Genomic DNA, 22,729 nt, shown 5'->3' with positions numbered 1-22,729 from the left:
CAAAGTTGGAGGACTTTTACTAGCTGACATCAAGACTTATTACAAGAGGGAATGTAAATTGACACAGCCACTATGGAGAACAGTATGGAGGTTCCTTAAAAAACTAAAAATAGAACTATCATATGACCCAGCAATCCCACTGCTGGGCATATACCCTGAGAAAACCATAATTCAAAGCAAGACATGTACCACAATGTTCATTGCAGCACTATTTACAGTAGTCAGGACATGGAAGCAACCTAAGTGTCCATCGACAGATGAATGGATAAAGAAGATGTGGCACATATATACAATGGAATATTACTCGGACATAAAAAGAAACGAAATTGAACTATTTGTAGTGAGGTGGATGGACCTAGAGTCTGTCATACAGAGTGAAGTCAGAAAGAGAAAAACAAATACCGTATGCTAACACATATATATGGAATCTAAAAAAAAAAAAAAAAAAGGTTCTAATGAACCTAGGGGCAGGACAAGAATAAAGACGCAGACGTAGAGAATGGACTTGAAGACACGGGGAGAGGGAAGCGTAAGCTGGGACGAGGTGAGAGAGTAGCACTGACATATACACACTACCAAATGTAAAACAGATAGCTAGTGGGAAGCAGCTGCGTAACACAGGGAGATCAGCTCGGTGCTTTGTGACCACTTAGAGGGGTGGGAGGGAGACACAAGAGGGAAGGGATATGGGGATATATGTGTATCTATAGCTAATTCACTTTGCTATACAGCAGAAATAACAACACTGTAAATCAATTATACTCCAATAAAGATGCTTAAAAAAAAAGACTTATTACAAACCTACAATAAATAAGAGAGCGGTATTGGCATGAAGATAGACCAGTAAACTAATGGAAAAGAATAGAGAGTGTATGTACATATTAATATATATAAAGAGTGTATAGTCACTTGATTTATGACAAAGTTGACATTTCAGTTGGTGGAAAAAAGACAATCTAAATTTTCAATAAATAATGCTGAGTATATTGGGTATTCCTATAGAATAAAAGTGGATCACAAAATCAATTCCAAGTAGATTGTAGATCTAAATAAGACAAGCAAAATAATAAAACTTTTCAAACTAAGAGAATACCTTCACAGCCTTCTGGTAGGCAAAAATACCTTAAACAGGACACAAAAAGTTATAAACACAGGTAAAGATTGATAACTGGAGTATGTTAAAGTTAAGAACTTCTTTTCACTTAAAGATACTACCAATAGAATAAAAAGGCAAGGCAGAAAATGGGGAAGGAAATTCTCAATACATACATCTGACCAGTGACGCAGCAATAAATCCGTAGAGAGAAGACAATCCAATAAAAAATGGTCAAAGATAAACAGGCACCTCACCAAAGAGGTGATCAGTAAACATGAAAAGGGGCTGAATGCCATTATTCATCAGAGAAATCAAAATAAAAGCACACTGAGATACTACTACACACCCACTAGAACGGCTAAAATGAAAATGACTAGCGTTAGCAAGGGCTGGCAAGGATGTGGAGAACTGGAAATCTCATATACTACTGGTGGGAGCATAAACTGGTACAATTCTTCAGAAAACACAACTGGACATCTGAAAACGGAACATACCTTATGATCCAGCAATTTCACTTCTACATTCATATTCAACAGTAAAACATACATATGTGCTCTAAAAGGCACATTAAAGAAAGTTTTGCATTATTCATAATAGCCTCAAACTGGAAACACAAATATCCATCAAAAGAGCCAAGTAAAATGTGATATAGTTCTATGATTTAATACTATACAAGAATAAAAATTAATGAACTAAAGCGACATACAGTATGGGTGAATATGACAAATGAAATAGTAAAAGAAGCCCAGGGCTGAAGAAAATATACGGTGTAATGCCACTTATGCGAAGTTCAACTAAGGTATGGTGTCAGAGACCTGGGGAGCGGGTACTTTGGGGAAGATGCAGAGTAAAGGGCACGAGGACTTCAGAGGTACTGGTAATGCTATATTTACAGTAACATGGGTGGTGATTCCTTGGGCGTGCTTACTGATCTCTCCTTATCTTCTAGGTACGACTTACACACCTATACCCAAGAACTAGGTAGCAGGTTTTCTGTTTATGCAATTCTCAAGTCCATTAGGAACTGAAGAATTTCCTCTCCATCCCTGGCTACATCAGCAACACATTCATAAAATGAAATGTGTGAAGCATTGAAGCAGCATGTCTTCAGATACTCTTCTCCTAAGAACTGGTCCCTCAAAGAGCCTCAAAGCTTCATGCTGCAGACCACTGTTCCAGGGTCCCTTTTTACATGTCAAGACACCTGCCACATTCAACTCTGGGAGTTCTAGAAGCTCCAAAATGGAGCATCCATGCCTGAGCAGTATTTACTTTTGCATGCCCCTATTAAATTTTTCACAAGTTTATTCTTACAGGCAAAACAAAATAATGCTGAAAAAGAATATTAGACATGTGATCTTGCCTGGTCTCCTATAGTGAATGCAATATTCAGACTAATGGCTGAATCTTGTCAAATCTGACTCAGTAAAGTACAAAGAAATAAAAAAGACTGATTTATGAACAGATAACAGATGATATCCATTACAATCCACTGGACATTTACTGTGAACTTACTGTCAGGCACTCTGTTGGGAACTCTGGGGCAAACAAAGGTGAAGAAAATAAGATTCTGAGCCTCAAGGCACTCACAATCTAATGGGAAGACAGACATGAATATAACCAATCACACACTTATATTATAGCCCGCTCTTACTGTTATGAAAGTGATATTTCTACATTAAAATGTTAGGTGAGCTAAGGGACTTTGAATGAAAATCTCTCAAGTGTCCTTTTATCTACTGGAATAGAAATATTGGTATTTAATGTTAAAAGAAACAAATGTCAGGAAATTCACATTCTTGTTTTTTCTGTTGGTAAAATATCATAGTTTTCCCTAGGATGCCCACTTCTAGGAAATTATCCTAAGCAGAATTTCCCACAGTATGCTTAGAGGAAACCAGATGACAATGGGAAAAGGGATCCCAAAGCACAATGGAAATTTTCAACTAGCACCCTGTGCCCATTCCTGCCTCCCCTGAACTTGAGATGTGGGAAAGATAAAAAACTACATTCCCTCGGCTCCTTTGGAAATCAGGTTCCACCATTTAGATGCATTCTTGCAGAATTGGGAAAGTGGAAAAGAGGTGGAGGCTACCTTCCTCCTGCTGTTCCTGGGATCCTGCAACATCACAGGAAGCTGAATTGCAGCAGTAGGTTGGGGAATCCAGCTCCTAGTTTTCTAGAGGCAACAAAGTCTGGTCACAGAGGCTCCGGCCTAGCATCTGCTCATCTGGTTGGTGAGTGCCCAGAGGGGAAGATGGTGAGCATGGTGGTGACAAGTTGCCAGCAGCACTTCGACTTCTGGGTGACATTTCCTGTATTAAATTCCACTTTGCTTAACATACCTAGAGTTGATTCTATTTTCTGCTGTAATGTAGAATCTTGGGCTTTTGTTGTTTTTAAATAAAATTCTGTTGTGTAATTAGCATTTATCAAGCATCCATCAATAGTTGCTAGGGAGGAGTCCAGAAACATACAAAGCAGGAAAAAGAAAACAATTTGAAATTCAGAAATCTCCAAGGGAATAATAAAGAGTTGGCCAGAGACCTACAGTGCATTTTAAAGGAAGCCCTCAGAATTTCCTTAACTGGATTCAATGGGGTAGAACCTTGGGTGAGCAACATTACACTGGTTTCTTTGATTTCAAATGTTTAAGGACCTTTATATACGACTGTGTATTAGGTTGAGGAGGGGCAGAACACTTGTCACAAACTGCTTAAGGAATCCTTTTATTTTCACCAGGGAATCTCATGGGACAACTGTTTTCAGGAGTGTTGTACAAAATGCACCAGAGAGAAATACCCTGCTTTCCTCATTCAGTGATATATTGTAGCAGATTTTTGTGTTACAGTTTTTTTTTCCTTAAAATTGGAGTCTTTTTAGCCTTTATTTTTCTACAAGTTGTACTTCTCTCCCTCTCTCCCCAGACCCCTCTGCCTTTTCTTGTATTTAAGAGTATAATTTAATTTTTAAATTTACATACACTAAAATTCTTTTTTTTTCATTTACAGTTCTATGAGTTTCGACAAATGTATAGACTTAGGTAACAACCACAGCCATCAGGATATGGAACAATGGTATCATCACCCCCAAAACTCTTTCGCTGGTCCTTTCCAGGCAAGCCCTGCCACCACCGTAACTCCTGGCAACCACTGATATTTTCTCCATCACCATAATTTTGCCTTTTCCTGACATAATATAAATTAATCATATAATATGTAGCCTTTTGATTCTGGCTTCTTTCACTTAGCATAATTCGAAAGAGAACCATCATATATATATGAATATATATAAAATATATATATAATAAAGAAGGAAAGCCTTCCTTTTCCAACTACACTGATGGACCTTACAGGCATTTATGCTAAGTGAAATAAGTCAGACAGAGAAAGACAAATACTATATGATCTCACTTATAAGTGAAATCTAAAAAAGCCAAACTCATAGAAACAGTAGAATGGTGGTTGCCTGAGGCTGGGAGGTGGGGAAAATGGGGAGATGTTGATCAAAGGGTACAAACTTCTAGCTATAAGATGAATAAGTTCTGGGGAATCTAATGAACAGCAACATGTCTATAATTAACAAACTGTATTATACAATTGAAAGTTGTAAGAGAGTAGATCTTAAATGTTATCACCAGCACACACACAAAAAAGGTAATTATGTGAGGGGCTAGGGATGTTAATTAACTTTTTTGGTTACCATTCTGCAATATATATGTATACCTAATTATCATATTATACACCTTAAACTTACATATGTTATATATCAATAATATCTCAATAAGCTTATAAGAAAAAAACAAGACAGGACCATCCAACATATTACAGGAAACAGTAGTTTGTTCCTCGTTATTGTGGAGTCTAATCCATCGTGTGGCTGTACCAAGGTCTGTTGATCAGTTCACCGGTTGAAGGGCATCTGTACTGTTTCCAATTTTTAGAGGTTATAAACAAAACTGCTGTATCGATAAATATTTAATTACATCATGTTCAACAGCTGAATACTCTTCCATATCCTGATATTAAATTAATTTAATCTGGCAGTTCCTTACTGTTGCACATTTAGTCGTCTTCCATGTTTTACTGTTTTAAATAACACTCTAACCTCATGCAAATGTATGTATTTGTTCAACTGCTCTTCAGGAGAAATTCTCGAGGAATTCCTAGGTCAAACGGTAGGCATCATACATTTTACTGCTTTTGATACATATTACATGAAAAAGTCCCTTATGAGAATATCCCAGCACTCAATCCCTTATCAACATCGATTGCCGTCTTTTAATTTTTTACCAATCTCACAGGCAAAAATTTTAAAATGACATCTCATTTTTATTTGTACTTGTTTTATGACTTTTTTTTATATCCCTGCACATACAGGTGGAGTTGGCACCTCATAGTTTTTGGACATTTTTATTTTTTCTTTCGGGAACTGCCTGTTCCTGTCTGTTTGTATGCTGGGCTTTTGCTTTATTATATTAATCCTTTGCCTGTTACTTTATATATATATATATATATATATATATATATATATATATATATATTTTTATATACAGAAGCTTTTTAAAAATGGATGTAATCAGCTCTTCTAATCTTTTCTTTTGTGAATTATCACATTTAATATCATGCCTAGAAAGGTCCTTCTCTATTTTATGTTTACATAAATATTCACTTATATTTTCTGTCTAATTTTTCCAAATGTTTGTTTGGAAAAACAGCATGAAGAATACAGAAGGCTTCCTGGCTGAGGCAGACAAAACGTCACTTCGCCCCTAGCACGTTGGGTTTGCTTCTGCCTTCATGGCTTTGAACTACTGATATAAAATATGCAGGATTCTTCTTTTCTAAGGGGTTCATCTGCCTTCTGAAGAAGGTGAATAGTTTATGAAACTAGACTGAATTTTCTTCCTATGATTGGATTTGGTTCAGAAATAAAGTTTTATTCTCTGGTTTCAGTGGTTAGTTGAATCACGGCAAAGCATTTCATATCGCTTTCGCTTTGTTCCACTAGTGGGACAAACTAGGAGTAACTCAGAGAGCTGCAATGAAAATAAGGTGCCAGTGAGTGCCAATGTTTTCAGGAATGGCACAGCAACAGTGAGCATTTATGGCAGAAATGCGTGTACATACTTCCCCAAGGGGCCGAAGAATCTTTTTTAAAATAATCACGTAAATAAATGGGAAGGTATGATTCAATTTACAAAAGCTGATTTCACAAATTTTGAAGACAATGCTTTTTCCATTAAGAGAGGCATACAATTACAAGATGGGAAGAAGCCAGATTCCCAGCTGACCCACCAGTCTGGACCACTCTGGTTTCTGGTGTGAGAAATAAATTTAATTTTCTTTAAAAAAAAAAAAAAAAAAAACGAGGCACACGATTATAAGCTTACAGAAAAACTTCACCCTTCAAGACTGTAACACACTATATGATCCAAAAAGCAATAACCTAGGAAAAGAAAGAAAAATGGAGACTGGCTTCTACAGAAGGTTTAATCTGATCCCTTACTCTTATTTTATTAGTAAATGGGACTCATGTAGAACACAGATACAACCCACGGTAGTGTTGCATCTCAAATCTGTGCTCTGTATTTGAATGTGCTTGTTTTTCATGAGTAGTTGGGAAAAGTGAATGCATTCTCAATACATTCTAGACCTTAAGCATTGACCTGGGCTCCCTCTTCAGCAATCTGGGCTATACAGGTACTTTGGTGTCATTCTCACTGAGGTAAACTACCTGCTTCCCCATCACCACCTCACCTGCCCAACTCAGCCTCGAGAGACCATCTCTGTAGCTGCAGACCTAGTCCATTTGGCTTGGCTGCCCAGACACTGGCTCCCCTCCCCTATCAGACTAACTGCTGGTTGTCACACTCTGGCAGGTCTGACAACACATCCTCCTGGAGCAGCTTCTGAGGCTCCAGGCCACAGAATGTTAGAGGCCAACAACTGCAGGAGGAAGGATATAAGTAGCTTCTGGTCTGAGGCAAACTGGCCCAGGACCAGACTGTGCCTGCTTTCAGCCCTTTAGGGCTTGGCCCACTGCCCCTAGGGACCTCCGAACTCTGCGTGATTCTGGTGCTTTGACCAACTTCTGTCTCTGCGTATCTTCTGTGGGCTGCACTCAAGGCTCAGTCCAGCTCCCCCTCCTAGATTTAGGGCGTTTCCAGGAGTCTATGCGCCTCACACTTACAGAATAGGTGGAAAAAGTTACCCCAACTGTGGCTTTTTAGACGGCACTGAGAAAGGAGATAAAAAATTAATTTGCCTATGTTTGTTGTTAGGAATACAAACCATGAGCAGTCCTTGCTGGTAATTGTGCAAAGTCCTAATTTTGGTTCAATTAATATAGAAGCCTAAAGTGCCTTCAGTTTCCCTTTGCGTCGTCCTAACAAATGGCTGTCTGGCTGTCTGAACTCCTCGTATGGTGGTTTGACTAACGGCAATTTATTTTGTCTTAAAAACACACACACACAACAACAACAACTTTAAAAACAAGAGGGGATGAGTGTTTTACCATGAGTACTTAGTACTTTTGAAACCAGAAATAATCCTCGATTTTAATGAAAGGGTAAAAATACTTCTCTCCAAGGTAAAGAGAAAAGAACGTGCATAATATTGTGGTGACTGATGCCTAGAAACACAACCAAATTCCCTTCTTATCTCAGTAACTAACTCACCCAACAGGGTATAACAAAGTAGAGCTTTGTAGGGTGTAATTTATATTACAATTCGCTTTCTCTCTAAGTTAAGTAAGGCAGTTTGAAGTAAGTTTTTTTTTTTAAAAAAAAAAAGTAGTTTCAAAGAACTTGAAAAAACACACCCAAAATGCTCTAGTCCAAAGCCAGAACATAGTTTTGTATGGTCTGCAGATAATTTAATATTTGAGAAACCTTTTCAACATTCTCCAACTCCAACCAAAACTAAAGCAATACTTAGGGGGAAAAAAAATGAGTAAGCAAATAAAACCTAATATCTATATAATTATTCACAGATCAAGCAATTTAAGGACAATAAAATAGAACAGAATTTCAGCTAACTCAAGTTTAAAATAATGGAACAAGCTATTCACTAACCAAACAACAACAACAAAATTCTGGCTAATTTTACTGTTAATATATTAGGGATGATGGCTTTATCAGTTAAAAGACTTAAAATCAATTCTGTATAAGTTGATTTATTTTAGGTTTCACAAACATAGTATGATCAGCCTTCTTGATTTTCTCTAGTCCTCCTTTCCCCACAAACATAACGTCCAGTTTTTGAGTCTTTCAAACAGTAGGAAAATGCAATGATATCAATGTACGAAGTATGTCGCTGGTGCTTTGCCTGCCGTCTTCTGGCAACAGATGCATTTTATTTTGGAGAAGGGGCCCTCTCACACGCCAGTGCTAACCCTAACCGTCACTGCCAATCACAGCCGCTGTTCACATAGGCTGGCTTCTGGCCCAGCTTGTCCAATCACAATCCCCTGATCCCCTTGGACAGTGTCTGGTACAGCAAGAGACTCATAATCCAGGCTAGGCCAATGAAAGTCTCCACTAGAATCTTTTCAGGAGTAACACAGAAAGAATTTAAGCCTTGGGTCTAGCATCAGAGACAGGGCAGCCCAAGAGGATGGATCCACCATGTAGAGAGATACAGAAATGACCTAGGGGGCTTCCCTGGTGGCACAGTGGTTAAGAATCTGCCTGCCAGTGCAAGGGACATGGGTTCGAGCCCTGGCCTGGGAAGATCCCACATGCCGCGGAGCAACTAAGCCCGTGCGCCACAACTATTGAGCCTGAGCTCTAGAGCCCGCAAGCCACAACTACTGAGCCCACGTGCCACAACTACTGAAGCCTGCACGCCTACAGCCCGTGCTCCGCAACAAGAGAAGCCATGACAATGAGAAGCCCGCGCACCACAACGAAGACCCAACACAGCCATAAAGAAAAGAAAAGAAAAGAACCTAGGGAAAGAGTGGGGGAGACTTGCAATAAAGATCTAGACCCAGAGGCCCACACTCCCAGTGGCCACCTGCACCTCTGCCCTTCCTACAGTGTGGTTATAAAAACCAGTGTGGGGCTTCCCTGGTGGCGCAGTGGTTGAGAGTCCACCTGCCGATGCAGGGGACGCGAGTTCGTGCCCCGGTCCGGGAAGATCCCACGTGCCGCGGAGCGGCTGGGCCCGCGAGCCATGGCCGCTGAGCCTGCGCGTCCGGAGCCTGTGCTCCACAACGGGAGAGGCCACAGCAGTGAGAGGCCCGTGTACCGCAAAAAAAAAAAACAAAAAAAAAAACAAAAAAACAAAAACAAAAAAAAAACCAGTGTATTTCCTTTCCAGCTTCAACAAGTTTGCGCTGGTTTCTGTTATTTGCATTCAAGGCATCCTGACTCATGCACAAGGTAACCACTTGAGTTTGGGCATTCTCAATCACGGTGAACTTACTTACTGGGTTGTTTTTCCAGTTCCTGTTCTTTGGGCACTGCCTTTGCAGCCCACAGGGGTGGCTTCTGAGGCCCTGTCTCTGTTCTGCAACCCTGCCTCCCTGCCAGGCTCCCATGCCCAAGGGTAACGCCCAGTCCAATCAAAGTTTCATCTCTGAGAGTGAAGGTCTGGATCTGAGAGACAAGTTGTTAGGATCCGCGTTCTGTGCACCGTGGCACTCTGCAGGGAGAGGAAGACACGTATGAAGCTTAGCTGTTTGGCCCCATCTGTGTTGGATTCCACGGGCTACCCCATCTTTCCAAGACATTCTACCCTCTCCCCTGCCCCTTCAGCTGGCTGTAATTGGTTTACTTTTCAAACCAAAAGAACATGAAATTATACACCAAAATCTATTTCTGTAAATCACTGGTTAGCATGCTTTTTACTATGGGAAATGTACAATTTCAATAAAAATCAGCTTGGGCAATAAGGAACAGCCAGCCTACAGGTAGTGTGGCCCCAGGTACGGTACAAGAATGTCATCAGGGCCCCTGTGTTATGTCCATGTTTTGCCATAAACAGTGCTGACTTCTCTCAAAGGTCGATTCCCCCAAAGGCCCCAGTTGGGGCCACCTGTGTTGTTCCTCACATTCAGCAGGAGATGGAGAAACGTTTCCATGCACGGAAGAGCATCATCAGATTTGGAAATACTATCCTGGCAGTGGTGTCAGAACGGCTTTAAGACATCTTTAAGAGTCAGAACTAATTTGACTTGGTGACTACCTGACTGATGGGTGTGGGAAGAGAAGAGCTAGGACAGCGCCCAAGTTTCTCCCTTGGGCGTCCTGGTAGATAGAAGCAATGCCAGAGCTGGTTTGGCCGGATGGTGACACCACATGCAGGTTCAATGCCTCCCCATGCTTCACTCAGACCTGCCCAGGAGTCAGCCAGAGCCTGTCCAGAAGCAAACCACTCACCTTTGACAAGAGAGATTTCTTACCAGGCGAGATAAGCAAATGACTGCTCTCTGTGAACTGTCCTTCCTGTTTACGCACGGAGAACCATTTATATGAAGCTGGTAGCCACCTGAATGACTCGTGTGCTGTGAGCCTCCTAGCTGGGTGCAATTAGAGCCGTTCACGCTGTGGACACAGTGGCTGCCTATACAGCACCTGCCCCGACTTTCCTTCCACCTTCCAAGTCTTCTTTTGTCCAGGCTTGTGCCCTGGCCCAGCTCTAAGGGACAGTCTAATAGATGGCTCTCAACCCTGGCTGCACACTGAAATCAACTGAGGAACTTTGCAAAAACACCAATGCCTAGGACTGTATCTTTTATTGTGGTAAAAACCCCACATAGCATAAATTTTACCATCTTCACCGTTTTAAAGTGTACAGTTCAGTGGTATTAGGTACATTTACATTGTTGGGCAACGTCACCACTGTCTACCTCCAGAACTTTTTCATCTTCCCAAACTGAAACTCTGTACCCGTTAAATGATAACTCCTCATTCCCCCTCCCCTCAGGTTCTGGGAACGACCTTCTATTTTCTGTCTTTATGAACATAAGCAAAATCATAGAGTATTTGTCTTTGGTGATTGGTTTATTTCACTTAGCGTGATGTCTTCAAGTTTCTTCCATGCTGTAGCGTGTGTGAGAATTTCCTTCCTTTTCAAGGTTGAGTAATATTCCATTGCATGTATCCGTCACGTGTTATTTATCCATTCATCCATCAATGGACACTTGGGTTGCTTCCACATTTCGGCTGCTGTGACTAATGCTGCTGTTATGATCGTAGACGTCCAAACATGCCCAAATATTTTCTTTAAAGTTTTCCATGGGATTTGAACGTGCAGCCAAGGTTGAGAACCACCAGTGTGTGGCAGTCCCTAGAGAATGTGAAGAGTCCAGAGGAGAGGCACGCCGCCTTAGTTGGCCTGATCCAGCTGTTCCGTGCTAATTATAATACTCATCACAGACAGCAATCACTAGCTCATACATCTGTCTCCATCAATAGATTCGGACACCTGGGAAGGTGAGGTAGGTTTTGTTTACCTCAGTATCTTCTAGATCTAGCTCCAAGCCTGTCACCCTGCAGAAGCTTATTAAGTTGCTGCTAAATAAAGACAACCAGTCCATAATTCAACTCCATCTTTCTATTAAAACTAACCATTCCCCTTTGCTACTAGAAATTATGTACCATTCTACCCTGGGCCATGTCTGTGGCTGTGGAGCCTGACTCAGACCTGGGCCTGAGTCAGGGTGTCAGATCTTCTTTTTTTTTTTTTAATTCGTTTAATTTTTTCGCCATACACGTGGGATCTTAGTTCCCCGACCAGGGATCGAACCCACACCCCCGCTTTGGAAGCGTGGAGTCTTAACCACTAGACCATCAGGGAAGTTGAGGGTCTCAGGTCTTTAGGAGACAAAATTATACGTGTGAAGGAGTCCTGCACGGCAATGGTGGAGCAGGATGGGGGTGGGAGGAATAGTTGCTACTGCCCCTTGTTCCAGTTTTTTCTGGAACGGATGCTCCAAAATGAGTGGTGGGACCCATTCCTTAGATCTCAAAGAGAGGTCTAAACGATCTTCCCCACAAATTTGTGCTTCCCTACCCCCTAACCCACTTTTAAAACTAAAGACAGACACGTAGCTGGATTTTTATTGAGGTGGGTTTTCTGTGCCCTCTATTCATGTCTGCAGCTCCACATTCTCATGTTTACTTTGGTTTTAATTTTAACCTGAGTTCCTAAGATCGCTTTTTATTAAAACCAATGGAAATTAAAAAGTAGCCCCAGATAAAAGAAATACTCAAACACCCGAGAGGGTTCTGCTTCATTCCATATTTGAGTCTGTGGACGTATTTGGAGAGACCCTCTTTATAATGAGGAGCAGTGGTGTAGCAAATTGAGAATGCTCTTCTCCCCTTTCCCCTTAAGTCTTAGAAGCCATGAGACACACTGTGCAATGGGACGGGAACAGCAGGGACGTGTCTTGGTAGGTAGATAATAAGGCTGACCCCTAATTGCTCCCGTCGTATTTTCAAAATCTGGGCCCCCTTGCACCGTGCAGCACTCCAGGATCAGGGTAGGGCAAAACCAGCAAGGTCACACAAATGCAGGACTTTATTTCAGATTGGGATATTTTGCAGAAAGTTTCTGCATTGATTTTGATTTTTTAAGTATCGCATGAAAATCATTTCTTTTGATTCTGGAGTTGTTTGGCACCCCTTCAATTTCCTGCCTGACTTGCCTCACCCTGGGTCCAGCCCTGACTCCACTCAGGTCCCCGCTTTCCTTGGAGTTATCATTTGTTTTTTTCTTAAGAGGAAAGCATTACGTTGCTCTCTGCATCTCATGCAGCCACAAACGTCTTTCTCCGGGTTTACTTCCTCCCTGTTCTCTTCTTCTGCCCATTTTGACAAACTCTCTCCCTAAATCCGTTCACTTCTGCGGCTTCTGCCGTTCCACACCCCCCCCCCCGCCACCTTTCCCAGGATGACCAACATCAGGTACCAGGAAGAGATACAAGAGGGCCAGTGAAGGCCGGCCTTTCCCTCTGAGGTCTTTTTTTTTTTTTTTTGCGGTACGCGGGCCTCTCACTGTTGTGGCCTCTCCCGTTGCGGAACACAGGCTCCGGACGCGCTGGCTCAGCGGCCATGGCTCACGGGCCCAGCTGCTCCGCGGCATGTGGGATGTTCCCAGACCGGGGCACGAACCCGTGTCCCCCGCATCGGCAGGCGGACTCCCAACCACTGCGCCACCAGGGAAGCCCTAGCAGGACCATTTTTGGGGGTGCTGGTGGCACTGCTGCTCATGACTCTGCTTTTGCTGCCTTCTTCTCTTAGGCTCGACCCTGCCCTGATACGCCCTGGGCGAGTAGACATGAAGGAGTACGTGGGCCACTGCTCACGCTGGCAGCTGACCCAGATGTTCCAGAGGTTCTATCCAGGGCAAGCAGCTTCCCTGGCCGAGACCTTTGCAGACCATGTCCTTCAAGCTACAACTCAGATCAGCCCTGCCCAGGTGCAGGGCTACTTCATGCTTTATAAAAGTGACCCTGCAGGGGCAATTCACAATGCGGAGTCTCTGAGGAGGTGACAACTGGGCTGTGCCCAGCCCTCTCCTCCTCTAGGAGATCAATAAACACCTGTCATGCTACTGCGTTCTCTGACCTCCCTCCTACCTCCTGGTGTTGGCACTTGAGGAAAAAGCAGGGGCTATAAACACAGAAGCCTTCAGGGGCCATCAGGTGTCCACATATGCAAATGCTGGGGGCACAGCCTGCCTTAGACAAAGGGGGCAGAAGAGAGACTGTAGTAAACAGGAAAGTACCATCCTCCACCTCAAGATATTCAAGTATAGACAGATAGATAGATGTGGGTGTATGCACAGTGGGTTGTGGGTCCTGCATATTCTTTTTTTTTTTTTTTGCGGTACACGGGCCTCTCACTGCTGTGGCCTCTCCCGTTGGGGAGCACAGGCTCCAGACGCGCAGGCTCAGCAGCCATGGGTCACGGGCCCAGCCGCTCCGCGGCACGCGGGATGTTCCCAGACCGGGGCACGAACCCGTGTCCCCTGCATCGGCAGGCGGACTCTCAATCACTGCGCCACCAGGGAAGCCCCCTCTGAGGTCTTTTGCTAACATAATTTTTCAGCTTCACATGCAGAGTAACACAATAAGCAAGGGCCTAGTCCTTTTTAAAGAAACCTTTCTTGTAGCAATTATGATGATAAATAGTTAAACCGTGGCCAGCATTATGCTCTGCAACTCCAGGGTAGCTGGCTGGAACACCAGGAAATAGAACTGAGTAATTTTAACTGTGCTAACTACGGAAGCCCTGAAAAAAATGCCTAATACGGTAAAAACATGGACAGCTCTTTCAACGCAAAGCCAGCATGGAAGGAAGCGAGCTCGTGATTTGGGCTCTTTTGACCTGGTGGGACTCCTACCCTGCAAGGGCAGCTGAGACCCCCAAATCTCACACCCACATCTTCGAGGACCAAGTGGAGGACTTCATCCATCACTCACATCCCTGACCCTGGGTGTTTTTCTGCACCTCTTGTTGCATCATCGGTAAACCGGCATGTAATCAAACTACCTGAATCTTTGTTACCATTCTAGCTTCCAAGTCATGAGGGTCTAGCCCAGTTCAGCCTCCTTCATATCATTTTATGATTCATTACTATTATTATACATGTGCCAGAAGATAATAATTCCTTAATTCATTGGCCCGATGGGAAACGTAATTACATATGCAAATAACTTAATAAACACATACTAACCACACTCCTATTCAGATAATCACCCTAAGACCTGCCCACAAAGGCTTACCAGGACTGTGTGCATCCCAGTGTAAAGTCTGCTGAGACTCACCAACGTGGAAAACGCCACAGCCGTCATCAGTCCCAAAACAAAGGGATACTGCAGGGGGAGAAGAGAAAACAAGGACATTAGGTCAGGTTCAGACACACACAATTTGATGCTGTGGAAAGGAATAGGATTTCTGATCCCCTAACTCCTAGTCTCAATCTCATATTCCCTAGACCAGCAGTCTGATGATCTAAAATCACTTGAAAAATGGGAAAACTAAGGAAAGAGAAGGGGAAGATGCCTAGGAATACAGTTCTGGAAGGAAGTTTCACAACATATTGACATGCAAATAAGACACAGTAGAAAACTTGACCTTAGCTATTGTGCTACAAGTTATAATGGAATAAATAATTTTTTATTTCTATCTATTTTTAGATTAAAACTTATGAAATATACAGTATTTCCAAGAGGCAAGGTAGATAGACAGTGCTGTAATTTGGAAGTCCAACTAGCTACTTCCCCATCATGTGCTGTGATGATAAAGCTTGGCAACAACCAGCTTCTTGAGGGAGCCTGGGAACAATGGCCCCATGTTAAGACTGGGCATATTTCTGTACAGATGTCAAGGCAAGAGTCCAGACTTCACTGAATCTTGACATTTGCTCGTGAGTAATGAAAACAGCTGGAGGAATCTGGCTGATGACGAGTCATATAAAGAACACACAAATATCCTGCTTATGAGCTAGACACAGAGCTATAATCCAGTTGCTTCAACTACTGATGTCTGTGGTCTTCTGTGGTAATAAGGATAAAGACGATAGAGAACTGTCTATATTATGTGAAGTGCTTTATGGTCACTATCTCATGTATCTTCACACAACCGTATGAAATAGGTTCTATTGCTAGCCCCAGTCCACAGATGAGGAAACCCTTAACCTTGATAATAAGTTGCATTAGTATTGAACTTTAGCACAAAGATGCTTGCCCATCAATCACCCCTCACAACAGGAGCTGGGGCTCAGAGAGGTACAATGACTTGTCCAAGGTCACACAGCCAGTAGCGACACAGTCTGAACCAGAAGCCACATCTTCCGAGTACAAGCCCAGCATGTTCTTTCCAATGCAACATCTGAGTATAATAACACGGGGTTGTGCATCTTTTCTTAAGATTTATCATTAACTGGGTCTCTGATTTTAATCGAAAAAGTGTTGAAAATTAATGAGTTCATGCATTCAGAATTTAGAGGTTAGTATCCTCCTGAACACATATTTATATAAATAAACCCATTTTTAGAGCTACTCATGAGTAAATAACCCCACAAGCTGAATACATTTATTATTAAAAAATTAAATAGGAAAGAAGTGCATAACAACTCAGGCCTTAAGAAAACTATTGTGGGACTTCCCTGGCGGTCCAGTGATTAAGACTCTGCACTTCCACTGCAGGGGGCACAGGTTTGATCCTTGGTTGGGGAATTAACATCCCGCATGCCGAGCGGGGTGGCCAAAAAAATAAAAAGGAAAAGAAAATCGTTTCATCACGTAAGCTGTAAAGACATTTTTAAGAAGATCCAGGTGGCCTTAAAATGAGCATATAAATGATTGTTGTTGCTTCCCTGCAGTCAGCGCCACTTGTTGATTTTTTTTCCTAAGAGAAGCATGTTCACAGGCTTCTCTTGATGCTGACAGCAGCCCGATGGGGGTCAGTGTTGGGCCCACTATGTCCTTCTGGGGCAGACGGCACGGGATATGCCATAGCTCAGAAGTCTGCATTCAATTAATTCCGATAGTACTGGGGAGCTCAGACATTGTTTGATCCTGGCATGACATTTAAGTTACAAAAAAAGATTATACCTAGCTGGATATACTATACACTTGTCCTTTTCCCATTTAGGAAACTGAGATCTGACCCCAGGTGACCAGGTAGCAGACCAGGTACAGCCAGGACCTGACACTAATCTTATCCTCTTCCAATCACATCAGGCTGACACCCCATTTTTGTACAACCTGGAACATGGAACATCCCTGGGTTTCTGGTCTAGAGGGGCAGGAGAAGCAATACTGTCATTTACATACAAGGCTGCTAGAGTTAATGAAATCTAAATTTTCCAATGGGTAAAAGGTAAAATTTCTGAAATTAAGCACAAAATTAGAGCAAGAGTTCTCAGAAAGGAAAAATAAATCTTCATTGCAGTAATAGTATAGCTTTTGAAAGGTCTTACTATAACTGGCATTTAAGCAGATATTAAGTGAAATTCTTCTATTTTCAACAGTTATTAATCACCTGTCATTTAGACAGCTTTCTAGAAAATATGGAATGATTATTTCTAACGGGTGAGCCCCCAAAAAAGGCAGAGACATCTTTGGGGGCTAATTTGGGAACAGACTATTTCACCCTGGGCCCTGGGACATGTAGCTGGAGGATTTGGTGAAATCATCTCAGCCCTGGAGGATCATTCACTAGGATCATAAACGCCTCGAGTCTCTTGCAAACAGAGGATGAGAGCACCTATTCACTGCCATCTGGTTGGGCAGCTCAGGGTGAAAATGCTTTCAGAAGCGGGATGCCACACACCCTGGTTATGTTTGTGGTGCTGTTGTCATTATTATTTTTTTTAATTAATTAATTTATTTTTGCTGTGTTGGGACTTTGTTTCTATGCGAGGGCTTTCTCTAGTTGAGGCGAGCCAGGGCCACTCTTCATCGTGGTGCGCGGGCCTCTCACTATCGTGGCCTCTCTCGTTGCGGAGCACAGGCTCCAGACGCGCAGGCTCAGTAGTTGTGGCTCACGGGCCCAGCCGCTCTGTGGCATGTGGGATCCTCCCAGACCAGGGCTCGAACCCATGTCCCCTGCATCGGCAGGCGAAGTCTCAACCACTGCGCCACCAGGGAAGCCCCTGTTGTCATTATTAATGGTGTCCACTTTCACTCTTGGGCACAACCTGCTTTGGGTACTAAATCATATGGTCACTTCATTTATAAAAAACTTGTCACTGCTCAGTAAATTTTTGTTCCCCATCTTTATTTCATAAACTTCAAAGTCCTTCAAAAAAAGAAAATCCTGAAGGGAAACTCTTTGCTGCCTCATCGTACGGATGGTGTTACACGGGAGGAAGTGGAGTCTGCGCCTTACCTGGTATCTGTCCGTGGTAGAGAGAAGGAGGGTGAAGGAGATGGCGGTGGCTGCCATGGCGTGGGTGGACGGCATCCCATACTCAGCAATCACTCTCTTCTCCAGTTTCACAACAGGAGGGGAGAAGGGGCGGGGCCACTTCAAGACATCCTTGGCCACCTGGCCAATATACATCACCAACTGCCAAACCAAAGGATGGAGGTAAGTCTAACCAAATGAGCAAAATAAACTCCTAGGTTCTATGAATTTATTTTGAGGTTTCCTGTTGGTTGGCTGAAATCACCTTTCTCTCTGGCCCAGCAGCCTATGGGGAAGTCTTGTAGGAAGACATTTTAGTTGTTAAGAAGAGAAACAGGCCGGGACTTCCCTGGTGGCACAGTGGTTAAGAATCCGCCTGCCAATGCAGGGGACACGGGTATGATCCCTGGTCCAGGATGATCCCACATGCTGTGGAGCAACTAAGCCTGTGTACCACAACTACTGAGCTTGCGTGCCACAACTACTGAAGCCCACGTGCCTGGAGCCCGTGCTCCGCAACAAGACAAGCCACCATGAGAGGCCCACGCACCACAACAAAGGGAAGCCCTTGCTCTCTGCAACCAGGGAAGGTCCGGGCACGGCAACAAAGACCCAATACAGCAAATAAATAAATAAATACATACATAAATAAATTTCTAAACAAAAAAGAGAAACAGCCCTTCTGGATTCCAGAGGGTCACTGGGCAACTAAGATATGACACTAACACATGTCTTACTTATTTTGGTCATATAGTCAACATTTGTATAGCTGGTATGTGTGGTAAGCACTGGTCGAAAACTTTACAAATATTCACTCACTTAATCCAATAGTACCTGTAGAATGCAGACCCATTTTACAGAGGGGTAAACCGTTGTACACAGTTAGTAAGTGGCAAGACAATGGATTCAAATCCAGAGAGTCTGGCTTCAAAAAATACGTGCCTTAAACTACCATGGTAATACCTTCGGGATGGTCCTGGACTAAGAATCTAATACTCAATCAGACAGCCCTTCTTTTCAAGTTTTAACCAAAAAAGCAACTTCTGGCTTAAAATTTTTTGAATGCCACTGTTACTCCTGATGTATGCAGGCAACATACTGGATAGAGTTTAACTTCTTTCAGTACTCGAGAGCGTCATACAAATAAACGGCGTGACTATTTTCAACCCTAAAATCAACACAGCTCAATCTGGAAGTTTTTCAATTGAATTTTTTTTTTCCATGATGCCATTAATGAAAAAATCCCTTTCTCTTTTTCCCTTGAAGTACAACACAGATATCAGAATTGATTTCCATACCCTCCTGAGATGAATAGGACTGTTAACAATAGACTTATTTACTTTGTCAGAGAGCTTCACAGGACATTTCCTTGATGATATAAAAGAGGGAGAAGCAACCCACTCACTTAAGTCTCTGCATTTGCAACCCAAAGTGTGGTCTGAGGAGAGGCAGCATCCACAGCACATGAGTGCTGTTTTAAGATGCAGAATCTCAGGCCCCAGCCTGTACCTACGGACCTGGAACCCTCATTTTCTCAAGACTCCCGGGCGGTTCACGCACAAATGAGAATTTGAGAAGCACGGCCGGCTTCACACTGTATCCTTGCACAGGTCACTTTGTCATGGGCTTTAATTATAAACCTCCTCATCTTACCGTGATCGCATTGATCTTACTAGGGCTTTATTTAGCTTGTGATGGATGGAGTTACTTGGCTTTGGAACAAAACCCGCTATGAAGGACTATTTCAAAATACTTTTGATTAGTCAGCCAGATTGCTTTAGAGTTTCCCACATTGTGGTGCTTTCTTTTAACTCATCTAGTTGCCGGTGAATTCTGAACATTATCCCAGCACACTCAGTATCCCCCAGAAGACGCTGCATATGTTTTTGTGCTCTGCTGCCACTTTGCTCTGGGTTAAAAAATCAAGAACCACTGTCTGTGCACAGCAGGCCAAATCCACAGGCTTTAAAGCCTCAGTGACAATCACTCCAAATTCCATAGCTGCGATTTCTAATCAGACTTTGAAACTTAACCTCTTTACCATCCCCTTATTACCAGAAACTACTGTTTTGGAAACCAGCTTACTCTTTTATGTTTCTGCCTCTCCCTCCTGTGAACCTATAAAAACCACATCAGACCGACTATTTTCTGGGGAGCTGGAAAACTTGCAGATGTTGACTACTAAGAATTTCTCAGAAGATGCTAGGACATAAATGTTTCTCAACCCTGCCCCTTCCCCACTCATCAACATCAAAAAGAATATTACAGGCATTACGACTAACTCTAGTTCACTCAAAAATACACAGAATCTTCAGACAGGAAACGTTAAAATCATAGAGTGAAGACAGACTGCGTGACCCTCATTCAGACAAAACTTAATTTCCTTGAAGTCCATGAGTTTCTTCGACTTCATTTATCTTTTGCCTTCTATATCTGAAGGATGTTTTTAAGAATGAGGACAATTGTTCATTTTATTTAAAAGTGTTCCCATAGCAGCACACTGTTTCTGATCAGTAAGTTTCAAATAGCAATTACTGTAATTACAGAGCTCTTCAAACCAGAGAGAGTGGAGCTATGTTTTTCAGGTTGTAGGGAAAGAGTACCACTCACAGGGTGACAAGTCCTGTCTCTGTCAGTTTGCATTCATTACAGCAAACCTATGATGTGCCCAGCCCTGTATTAGGTCTCCAACCTTGAGTGGGGAAAACAGTCACACAGAGGATCTCATCATAATGCAAATATGCTTTGGAAAAACATTATCCACAGAATTATATGGGTATGTATATATGTAGAGAAACTTTGGTTCAACCCGAGACACCGGGAGCACTGACGTGGAATGTTAAAAGAAGATTGTTTAAGATCAGGGGTGGACAGAGAAGCAACCACTTCGCAAGAATAGAGAAGACTTAGAGAAGTGATGTTGGGTGGTATGCAGAGGGACCTCCGAGGCAGTTAGGACCAGCGGAGTTTACATTGTGGGGCACACCATTACACATCAGTTAGAATGGCTGAGATGAAAGGAACTGACCATACCAGGTGTTGGGAGGATATGGGGAGTACCTGGAACCCTCCTACAGCACTGGAGCAGGTGCAAAATGATACAACCACTTTGGAAAAGCAGTTTGACAGCTTCTTAAAAAGTTAAAACATATGATTTCCACATGACCCAGCCATGTGAATCCTAGCTATTTACCCTCAAAGAGCGAAAGCGTAAGTCACGCAAAGATTTGTATATGAGCGTTGACGGCAGCTTCTTTGTAACGGCCTCAAACCGGCAATTCCCATCAACAGGTGAACAGATAAACAAATTGTGGTATAATCATACAACTGAATACTTCGCAGCAAAAACAAAATAATAAACTATAGATATCATGCTACAGCGTGGATGAATCTTAAAATAATTATGCTGAATGAAGAAGCCAGGCCAAAAACAAACAAAAGTACACACTCTATGATTTTGTTTATATAAAATTCTTGGAAATAGAAATGACTCTATAGGATAGAAAGCCGATCAGTGGTGGCCAGAAAGGAGGGAAAGAAATTACAAATGGGCATGAGGAAACTTCTGGGTAATGAAGTTTTAATTATGTCTTAACTATGTTTTAATTATGTCTGTCTTAATTATGGTGATAATTTTAGGGTATGTACCTATATCAAAATGTGCCAAGTTGTACATTTTAAATATGTGTAAACTTTGTGAATACACTAAAAATTATTGAATCATACGGTTTAAAAGAATGAATTGAGTCGTATGTGAATTATACCTCAATAAAACTGAGTACGTACAGTTTACTGCATGTCAGTCACATCTTAAAAAGTTGTTGTCTTGGGCTTCCCTGGTGGAGCAGTGATTGAGAGTCCGCCTGCCGATGCCGGGGACACGGGTTCGTGCCCCGGTCCGGGAAGATCCCACATGCCGCAGAGCGGCTGGGCCCGTGAGCCATGGTCGTTGAGCCTGCGCGTCCGGAGCCTGTGCTCCGCAATGGGAGAGGCCACGACAGTGAGAGGCCCGCGTACCGCAAAAAAAAAAAAAAAAAAGAAAAAAGTTGTTGTCTTAGCCAGCTTGGGCTGCTATACCAACCAACCACAGACTGGGTGGCTTATAAACAGGAAGTTATTTCTCTCAGTTCCGGAAGATGCAGTGCAAGACCAAGGCACTGGCAGATTCAGTATCTGGTGAGCGAGCGCCTGTTTCCTGGATCACAGACAGTCACCTTCATAGCACTAAAAGAAATGAGCTTTCAAGCCATGAAAAGACATACAAGAATCTTAAACACATATTACCAAGTGAAAGAAACCAATGTGGAAAGGCTACATACTGTATGAATTCATCTCTATGACATTTTGATAAAAGCAAACTATGGAGATGGTTAAAAGATCAGTGATTGCCGGGGGCTGGGGACATGGGTAAGTGGTACACAGAGAATTTTTAGGGCATTGACACTATTCTGTATGATACTCTAATGGCGAATACACATCATGACACATTTGTCCAAACCTATGGAATGTACAACACCAAGAGTGAACTCTAATGTAAACTAAGGCCGTTGGGTGCCAGTGTAGGATCCTCAGTTGTAACAAATGTCCCACTCTGGTGGACGGGATGCATGTGTGGGTGCAGGGGGTATACAGGAACTCTCTATACTTCCTGCTCAATTTTGCTGTGAACCTAAAACTACTCTAAAAGTCAAGTCTATTAAAAAGAGTACTATGGCAGAAGAGAACTATTTCTCCATTTAGTTCACAGTAAAAGAGTATAATGA

The 22,729-nt window shown here is 42.6% G+C and overlaps 1 protein-coding gene across 1 annotated transcript in view; it reads right to left on the bottom strand.

The window, feature by feature from the left end:
- Window positions 1-22,729, bottom strand: part of SGPP2 (sphingosine-1-phosphate phosphatase 2) — a 121,535-nt gene that overhangs the window by 23,847 nt on the left and 74,959 nt on the right. The window contains exons 3-4 of the mRNA XM_065880180.1: window positions 17,949-18,128; window positions 14,837-14,926 (exon numbers count right to left, since the gene is read on the bottom strand). Coding sequence (XP_065736252.1) covers window positions 14,837-14,926; window positions 17,949-18,128 — 270 coding nt within the window. The remainder of the gene's footprint in view (window positions 1-14,836; window positions 14,927-17,948; window positions 18,129-22,729) is intronic.

This window comes from Phocoena phocoena, chromosome 7 (assembly GCF_963924675.1).
Source record: "Phocoena phocoena chromosome 7, mPhoPho1.1, whole genome shotgun sequence".
Taxonomy (NCBI): domain Eukaryota; kingdom Metazoa; phylum Chordata; class Mammalia; order Artiodactyla; family Phocoenidae; genus Phocoena; species Phocoena phocoena.
Note: the sequence above shows the minus strand (reverse complement) of the source record. Positions and strands in the feature narration are given on the sequence as shown.